At 60.3% G+C, this 9,662-nt stretch overlaps 1 protein-coding gene across 1 annotated transcript; it reads right to left on the bottom strand.

The window, feature by feature from the left end:
- Window positions 1-702: 702 nt before the first annotated feature.
- Window positions 703-7,990, bottom strand: HCRTR1 (hypocretin receptor 1; the record flags this gene model as incomplete). The annotated part of the gene is made up of 7 exons (XM_084242886.1): window positions 703-893; window positions 2,439-2,560; window positions 3,871-4,097; window positions 5,671-5,786; window positions 6,132-6,375; window positions 7,444-7,622; window positions 7,792-7,990. The coding sequence occupies 7 exons, from the start codon at window positions 7,988-7,990 to the stop codon at window positions 703-705; spliced, it is 1,278 nt and encodes a 425-aa protein (XP_084099012.1).
- Between the last annotated feature and the right edge of the window lie 1,672 nt (window positions 7,991-9,662).

Below are 9,662 nucleotides of genomic sequence, written 5' to 3'. Positions count from 1 at the left end.
GCCTTCCTTACCTAAGGAGCACAGATTTTGTGCAGTGACAAAGAAAGGGAACATTCAGTGCCAGGCTTTTAATTACAATTGCTTCCGGCTGCTGGCTTCCATGCCAAATGGCCACACGGAGAGTGTTTTATCACACCACAAAGCCAAGAGGGTCCAGTCTATGGTGCGTGCTCTCGCACCTGATGAGGGTGTAGCTGTGCTCCTGTGCCTGCTGGGGGAGGGCTGGGCCCAGGTTACGTCGTCGCAGGGTGTCAGAGCGGCTGGCCCGTGCAGCCTCAGCCTGGGCTTTAGGGAGCCAGGAGGCAGATGGAAATGCCTGCTGGGACTCTCACAGTAGACTCCAGGAAAGGCCGGTAAATGAGTAGGAGAGGGGTCTTTGGGAAGAAGGCCAGCTGCTGGGAGGGTCATGGGGATAGATGGTGCTTTGGGCTTGACCATGTGAGAGGGGCACAATGATAATCTTGCCCACAACACTTTACAAAGAGCTTTCCACTTTCTTGAGCATGCGTAATCTTGGCATCAATCCTGCTTAGGGGACATCGCTCAGAGGGGAAAAGTGAGTTCCTCAGAGTCAGACAGAAAACCAGGACCTGAGCCCAGCTTCACACTGTGTCCAGCAGTCTTTCCTGAGGCGTGGGGGCGGGTCCCCCAGGAGCCAGAGGAACAGCCCAGCCAGGGAGCAGCAGCACAGGCCGCCCTCGCTCAGGGCAGCACCGTGGTGACGCTGGTGAGCACCACATGCTCGGAGACTCTGGAGACGGAGCACCGGCTCTGCAAGGACAGGGACTTGTGGCTGGCAGAGGAGCGGGGGCTGGGGGCCTTCATCAGGCCGCAGGGACCCAGGCTAGGCAGGCAGCAGGAGAAGGCGGCCTTAAACTGTTCCCGGAATTTGCCTTCGTTGGAGACAAAAGACACAGCCATAAGGAGACGGAGCAGCAGGAGGGGACCTAGGGCCCAGGAGCCCCTCACACAAGGCCTACCAAGTGGCCTGTGAGGGGCTGTGTTAGAGAGAACCCCCAGGCGACATCACTGCCAGGGAGTGAGGACTGAGGCCCTGGAGCAGGTTCCCAATGAGAAATGCAATTTTCATCTGATTCCTTGACTGCACTCTGGCTCTGAGCCCCGGCTCAAAACGTGGTGTCTGGCTCAGGGGCCTCAGGTCACCTCTTTCCTCCTTGGCATCAGGTGCAGGGCTAGGACTCACCATCTGTGGTGAGGCTTTCCCCGTCTCTGCCTCATGATGACAAAACCACAGCAGTGTTGGGGCCTCAGCTGATCCCCCTCAGGCATCCTAGCCCCTCCCCGCCCTCTCCCTCTCCCCCTCCCCCCAGCTTGAACGCCTTCCCCGCACTCTACAGGTAGGGCAAGCAGAGGTACAGCCGCTTGTACAAGGCCACCTGGAGCAAAGTTGGTCTGGTGCACTTCAAGGGAGGAGAGAGCAGAGAAGGAGGGGCTACCTCGGCCACCTTGCTCAGCCAAGGGATACCCGGGAAACATTTCTCCCGGAACTAAAACTAGGATCGTGCTTGATTGTCCTGCAGCCTCTCTGGGGTCCGGCTGAGGGCCCAGTGCACAGCAGGCACCTAGGGGAGGTGGGGCAGACAGAGGACGCCCTGAGGAAGCCTGCCTGACATCTGTGTGGCTGCAGGCCACACCTCCCTGTCTTCTCGGCTGGAGCCAGGGCGAGCATTTGTTGAGTAATTCTTCAGTCTCGGTGATGGAGAGGAGCGTGACCCCTGGGCCCTATTCTTTAGCCTTTCAACTTTTCTCAAAGATGATTTGTGTTCCGGCCTGAACAGTCATCTGAACCACTTCTTGAGGCCTAATCCCAGAGGTCTGGTGAGTCACACTGCTGAGCCCGGCCAGGGTGGGGGTGCAGGGGGCATTGTTGCCCCAGTGGGAACTGTGGGCAGTAGAGAGAGGCCTGGGGTGGGGCGGGAGGGACTGGGATGCCTGCTCTTCCAGAGAGAGTGAGAGAGCTGGTGCTGGAGGCAGGCAGACATAGGGGTAGCCCCCCACATTCTGACCACTCTGCCAGTGTGTGTCTTCCTGGCCGTGGGCTACCTCTGCGGGTAACTTCCCCTTATCCCTGATGCCAGTCACGCCTCAGGCAGGGGCTCCCTCTGGGGAACATGACTCCCACCTTGTCAGGAGGTGACTGCAGACACAGGGCAAGACCAGGGCAGAGGTGAGACGGCTTAGCCCCTGCCCCTCCGCCCACTCACTAGCCTGCGTAATGCCCCCAAATGGGTCCTGGGTGCTGGGCAGTTTCCTTCCTTCGCTGTTGCGAGCGTGACCTGTCTCCCAGGAGCCCCTGGAGCAGGGTCATGATCCTCAGGGGACGCAGGTGTATCCTCCCCACCACCATCCTGCATTCAAGCTCCACTGGGGGTGAGGAGGCTGTCGCGACCCTCAGTCATCCCTCCCCGCTCACTCACCGCTGAGGAAGTTGTAGATGATGGGGTTGGCAGCGCTGTTGGCGTACACGAGCCAGTGGGAGAAGGTGAAGCAGGCGTAGACGGCCTCCCGGTCGCTGGCTTGGCGGAACATCCCAAACACCCTAGGACCGGGCAGGGGCGGATAATTAGAAACGGGTGGACGCGCTACCCAGTGGCCCTTTCCTGGGCCCCCTGGGCCTTGCGACAGTTTTGGCTTCTCAGACACAGAAAACATGAGCCAAAGGTAGGAACAGCGGCCCGGTCTGCTGCCCCGGGGCTGTCGTACACGTTCTCGTCCATTCTCACAGCAACATAAGCTACAGACACCAACCATTTTCCACTTAGGGAGACAGGTCCAGAGAAGTGAAGCAGCACACCCAAGATCACACAGCCTGCAAGTGGCCAAACGCAAGCACATGCCAAGGCCGTCTCTGCTCTTCCCTCGCCCCCCACGGCCTCTTGCTCGCTGTGTCCCAGTTCCTGTGACTGGGGGGACTGCGGCTCCAGTCGCCTGCAGGGCTGGATCCTCCCTTCCAGGCTCATCTCACACGTCACGTCCTCCTTTTTTAACCATTATATCTAATAAAAGAATTTAAAAACCCACCAATCCCTGTCATTGCCATTCTCTATTCTCTTTCCCTATTTTACTTTTTTTTCATAGCTATTATCACCACCCAACATTACCATAAGAAGTAGTCCCCCTTATCTGCGGGGGACAGGTTCTGGACCCCTGAAGAGGGGATAGTGGGGAACCATCTGTCCCCCCCCAATACATGCATACCTACGGCAGAGTTTAATTTATAAACGAGGCCCAATAAGAGGCCAACAACAATAATCAATAATAAAATGTTTAAAAATTCTAATAATATACTGTAATAAAAGTCACATGTTACTGTATGTAATATTTTCTGGCTGCCGTTGACAGCGAGTCACTGAAATGCAGATAAGGGAGCACAACTGTGTATTTCTCTCTCTCCCAGTAGGTGTCGCCTCTGTGAGGCAGGGACTTTGTCTTGGACACTGTTCACTGTGTGCCCAGCCCCTACAATCTGCCGACTGAGTGAATGAACGAATGTCCGCAGCGGCGCCAGGAGGCCTGGCACTATTCCCATTTCACAGACGCGGCCACGCCTCAGGCAGGGCTCCCTCTGGGGAACGTGACTCCTACCTTGTTTACCAGGCAGGAGGTGATTGCGGGCTTGGGGCAGGGCCTAGCCCTGGCCTAGCCCTGCCTCTCCACCTGCTCACTGGCCCGCGTCATTCCCCAAAATGGGTTACTATTCCCATTTTACAGATGAAGAGACTGAGGCTCACAGAATCAAAGTGGCCTGCCCTAAGCTCACACTGTGGCTGAAGATGGAGCCAGGCCTTTCTTCACAGCGGAGAGAGCCACTTCCACAGCCTCCTAGCCCCGCGCTCCCCGGTGGCTCACCGCTTGAGGACGTTGAGGACACTGATGGGCAGGTAGCAGAGGGCGAAGACCAGCAGCACCACCATCAGCATCTTGGCCGTCTTCCTCCGAGCTCGCATCTGCTTCACCTCCGCCAGGAAGGCGCGGGCCCGTGGCGGGGGCTCCGTGCTCGGGCCCGGCCCCTGCTCCTCCATGTGCGCCGAGGGCCTCTTCCAGTTCCTCACCAGAGCGGAGGTGGTGCCGGGGATCTGCCCACACACAGACAGCAGCAGTGGCACGGCGCCTCGGGGGCCTGCTTCTCCTTTGCTGGGCCCTGTTCCCGGCGGGACCCTGGGGTAGGGTGGGGGTGGGCGAGGGGCCAGACCCCTGCCATAGGAAGGAGCCTAAAATTCCTGATACCACCAACACTCTGGACTTGAGGTCCATGCAGTGTTCTTTTTCCACTAGCTCCTTGTGAGGCCACACCAGCATGCCTCTGGGGGAGGAATTACTGGCCTGCAGTTTACACTCGGGGCAACTGGAACCAGAGAGGCAAGGGACGTTTGACACACCAGGCTACAGCCACCCAAGTGCCCATCGATCCTCTTCAACCACCACCTCCATCTTTGGGGCTGGTGTGGGGGGTCAGTTGTGACACCCCTGGCACATGCCTGATGGTGGCCCAGGCAGAGGGTGAGCAGGTGGATGCCATGGAATGGTCTGGAGCCCAGAGCCCAGATCCCAGCCGAGGCTGGTGCACATAGGCCTAGGATAGTTCCAGGCTCCTGGAGCCGCCACAGATGCCCTCAAGGTCTGTTCCACCACCAGTGGATCACTCCACAAGACGTCTATGAGGCTAGAGTTCAGGAAACTTGGGGTCTAAGACCAGCTCAGCCATTCATGGACTGTGGTCACTTCACCATCTTTTTTGTGTCTGTAAGAGGAGGATGGTGATTCCCGCCATCTGGACTGGGGGCTGTGCTGAGCAGATGGCATGTGCTGGTGGTGTGCAAATGGGCCAGGAAGGGCCCCACCAGACCGGGCGTTGCTCCGAGGCAGGGCTGGGTCTGAGCCGGTCTGTCTCTACCACCCACCACCCTACAAGGTGGACTCAAGGCTGTGCTCTCTGCAGAATGGGAATGACACCCTAGGGTGTGAGTGACATTCCCCAGCCGGGCATGTCCTGGCCTGCAGTCTCTCACTGATCTGGACACTAACTCGGGTCTCACTCACCCCCACCCCCCCAGACAAAGACTCCACAGAGCCTGTTGTGGTCAGTTTATATGGAGAGAGTCAGGAAGGCAGTACTTGGACCCAGAGAGGCTCTGCCACTCACTGGCTTTGCCAAGCTAGCTGGCCTTACTCTGCATTGACAAAGTGGTTGCTGCTGCTGCTTTTGTTAGATAGCTGTGAAGACACTGCATGTAAAGTGCCTGATTTGGTGCACAACACGGAGCTGCTACTGTCGCTGTGGCAATGGCAGTGAACTGAGCATTGAATCCCTCGGAATCTTAAACTCTGATCTTCTGCTCACTGGCTGAGGGGTATGCGGGAAGCTCTTGGCCTCCCCAGGCCTCAGTCTACTCCTATATTAAGTTGGGGATAACAGGTGGTAGTTAAGAGGCTGTAGGACGAGCGGGGAGTAACTGCTATAACACATGGCAGCTGTTGAGATTACAACAAGATGTAAGTTAGATTTGACTCCGGGGTCAGCATTAGCACCTTTGGCCTTGAGTCTGACATGCCCCTGGCGGCAGCCAGCGTGGCATGTGCTGAAGGCAGAGGATTGTCTACTCTCCTACCCCCTCCCAGCCTAGACAGCAATAGCAGTGTGGGTCTCACCTGGCGGCCCCAGAGCTTGCGGAAGATCTGGAAATAGGCCATGGCCATGAGGCCCAGCGGGGCCAGGTAGGTGACAATGAAGAAGCAGCTGTGGTAGATCTTGGGGTAGAGGTCATCTGCAGGGACCAAGAGATGCAGGCGTTGGGCCCAGTCTGGGAGCCCACAGCCTGCCCCCATTCTCATGGCCACCCTGCCCCAACTGGTAAGACCGGGGCCACCTGGGCCCCATACAGGCATCATTGCAGAGAGATTCTGAAGTGGCCCCACCTGGGGGTGGCCATCCTGGGAGGGGATCCTTGCAGAAGTCTACCCTGGAGGAGGCACCTGCCCTGGAGGTATCCCTGGTGGATGCCCACTCTGGGAGTCCCCTCCCCACAAGTGCCCTGATGGATGCTTGCCCCAGGGGCATGTGTCCGGAAGTGCCCACCTAAGGCATGCCTGCCTGAACCTCCCACCATTACCTGCCCAGTGTTCGTCACAGACAGAGAAGAGCCGGGTGCGGTTGGCTAGCTCAGGCAGCGCGCTGCTGCACTCCATGACAGCAGCCTGGGGTACCATGACAGCCAGCGACACCACCCAGATGCCCAGGATGGAGCCACGGGCGCGCCGGGCCGTGCTCTTGAACAACAGCGGGTGGCAGATGGCGTACCAGCGATCCAGGGCGATGAAGCTGAGAGTCAGCACTGCCACTGACACGGACACAGCCTGCCCAGTGAGGACACAAGGTCAGTCCTCTTGGGGGCCACTCAGAGATTGGGGGAGGGGTGAGGAGGGCTCACAGCCCAGAAATATGAGGCAGCCAGTAAATCCTGACTCCACCACTTACTCGCTATCAGATTTGGGCAAAACACTCACCCTCTCTGATCCTCATCTGCTGAATGGGAACATATCATCCACCTGGCAGGATTCTTGTGAGAATAAATGAAATCACGGCTGGAGAATGTACAACTTGAGACCTGGCACATAGTAGGTGTTCCTGAGTATGAATAATAACTTACATTTATGGAACCTACTATGTACTGTTCTCAGTCTCAAACAATCCTGCGTCCTGAGCACTCTTATCCCCATGTCACAGGTGAGGAACCTGAGGCACAGAAAGGTTAAATAACTCGCCAGAAGTCAATTCCCTCCCCTGCCTGTCTTTATTCTCAGGGTTGCCAATTGAAATACAAACGTGCTTCCCCGGGCCCTGAGCTGCTATCCGTTTAAGGAAAAAAATACCCTCATTCTGGGAGGCAGAGATGGGGCTAGGTCAGAAGTGGGCATTGCCTCCAGAAGTGCTCCCAGGCTCTGGGGTACAGAGCAACTGAGGGGCCACTCAGTCTCCTTCCACCTAACTGACTCCATGCATGTGCACAGCCTGCCCCCGACCACTGCAGAGAGGGCAGGCCCTGGTCAGGAATGGAAGGAGGGGACTCTCAGCAGCAATCCCCCCATCCCCCCCTGGGGTCAGGGAGCAGGTCCAGCGTGCATCTGTGTCTGCCAGGGCGCAGTAGGGGCAACAGGAACACGCTGAGGACTATCCGTGTGACTATCCGTGTGTCTGTCCCTGGATGTGTACATGTCCGCAGAAAAGGGTCTGTGAGTATGTGGGCTGCGTTTGTGTCCTGGAGTTGGGCCTGGCGATCTGTCCTTGTGACAGTAGTTGATGACACGACAGAGGTACTGAGCCTGTCTAAAAGGCAAGTCTGAGGGTCGCTGAGACTCACGCGAGGCCATGGCTTCTGTACTTGGTGTGCTGGGGTCCATGAGCAGCGCCTGCGCAGAGCTCACCTGTAGATAGGGGATGACCTTGCAGAGGGCATGGCCGAAGAGCCAGGACTCGGTGATGTCTACCAGCAGGCTGGCCGGCAGGCAGATGGCTGTCACCAGCACGTCAGCCAGGGACAGGTTGACAATGAAGTAGTTGGTGACGGTTCTCATGTGGTGGTTCCGCCACACCGCCAGGCAGACTGCAGGGGCGGGGGTGAGAAGAGGCCACGCCCGGTGATCTCAGTGCTCCTCCCCCACACTACGAGGCATCGGAAGGGAGGGGCGGGGTGGGGTCCCGTGGAAGGACACCTGAGTCAGGGCCGCTCCCAGACCCCGGGTGAGCCGTGCCACCGGGGCACGGGGACCTACCCAGCGTGTTGCCCACCAGGGCCACGAGGAACACGGCCACGTAGGCTGCGATGAGGACCCACTCGTATTGCTTGGGGTACAGATAATCGCGCCACAGGTAGCGGAGAAACTCGTCTTCGTAGTCAGGGGGTGCCGGGGACGGTTCCCCGCTGCCGTTGGGGACCCATGTCTGGGCCCCTAGGGTGACGGAGGCCTCCATGAGCTCAAGCGCCAAGGCAGCTGGGGAGCATCCCGGGCTCTGCAGAGGGAGGGGTGCCCCGGCGAGGCCTCAGATGGCTTGAGCCCAGGTCTGTGGGGCCCCAGCCCCAAACCTCCTTCAGGGAGGGAGGCAAAGAGAAGGAAAGGAAACGTTAGGAACCGCGGCAGACACTCTGCATATGCGCCTGCTCTTCATTCTCCCAGTCCCGTGGGTTATGGTGAACCTGAAGCTGATGGAGAAAGACCCACCTGACTTGCATTCAGATTCCATATAAGCTGCCCTCGGGTAACTTACCTCGCCCTTTCTGCCTCAGTTTCCCCATCTGTCAATGGCGCAATCACCATCACCTACCTCGCAGGCCGGCGGGTAGTGCGCTCTGGTGCGCCCGGGCGCTGCGCCCCGAGCCCCGCGCAGGGAGCAGGCTCCGTGGTCCCCGCAGGTTCGCGTCCTCGCGGCGCCCGGCTTCACAGGCGGAGAAACGCGAGTTAGGAGAGGTCGAGCCCCTGTTCAAGGCCACAAAGTGTACCAGGTGTGTCCAAATCCACCCAACGCCATGCATTTGGGAGAAAAACACAATCTGACTGCAAACATTCTCTCCCGAATCAATTCACGGGCCTGAATTTTGGGTTGAAAATGGATCTTGGGCGGCGTTAGAGACCCAGGCCCTGGCCACTGCACACCCCACCCCCACGGCGGGGCGGAGGCGCGGGCACGCGTGGGGAGCCCCAGCCCGCGGCAGCCGCCCCAAGGCCCCGGGCGCGGGTCCCGGCTGGAATCCCCGGTCCCGAGACGCGCCGGCGGCCGCCAGGGGTCGCTGGGCCGCGCAGGCCGCGCTCTCCATTCATAAATCCGCCCGAGCGCAGCCCCGCCCGCCGGCTCTGACCCCCCTCCCCGGCGGGGCGAAGCCGACCCCAGACGCGTGCCCGAGGGCGCCGGCCCCGGAGACCCCTGGGGGAGGGGCGGGGACTCCCCTGCACCCCAGCGAGCAGCACCGGCGGGCCGTTCCCTCGGCGGGACCTCCGCGCACCTGCGGGACGCGGGGCTGCGGCGGGGCGAGGGCGGCAGCAGGAGCGCGAGCGGTTCGCCCGAGCCCGCCGCGGGGAGCCTTCTGGGGACCCCGCCTCCTCGCATCTAGGTTCCCCCTCAAGACTCGGCTCCTGCTGTGGGTTTTTGCACCCCCCCCCCCCCGCCCCGGGCCTGGGGGCCCCCACGCCTCGCACCTGTTGGCTCCGGGACCCGGGCGTCCTGGGCGGCTGGTGCTCCCACCCGGCATCAGGGGCTCCGCCGCCTGTCCCCCCTGAGGCCCGGCTCCTGGGGGCCGGGGCTGGGGAGGGGGCCGGGCTGCCCCCTCCCAGGGCTGCGCTGCTGCCGCCGCTTGCTCCGCTGGGCGCGAGCCTGGGCTTCAACCCGGCTGTGCTCGGCGCGGGCTCCGCCAGGCTGCGCCGCGGGGAGGGGGGCGCGGGAGGGGCGGGCGGGGAGGGGAGCCCCCAGCCGGTCTCGGTCTCGGCTTTGCGTCTCCCAGCCCAAGACCAGGAGGGAGGGGGAAGATGCTCGCGGCTCATTCCCCCTCGCCCGCCGCTTCCCGCGCCACCTCACCTCCATTCACGCGTCCATCTCCATTCACCGCATCCATCCAGCCTCTGCCTCCAGCCACTCCCGCGCGGAGCGCGCC

This window comes from Talpa europaea (genome assembly GCF_964194135.1).
Source record: "Talpa europaea genome assembly, chromosome: 9".
In the NCBI taxonomy this organism is placed as follows: domain Eukaryota; kingdom Metazoa; phylum Chordata; class Mammalia; order Eulipotyphla; family Talpidae; genus Talpa; species Talpa europaea.
Note: the sequence above shows the minus strand (reverse complement) of the source record. Positions and strands in the feature narration are given on the sequence as shown.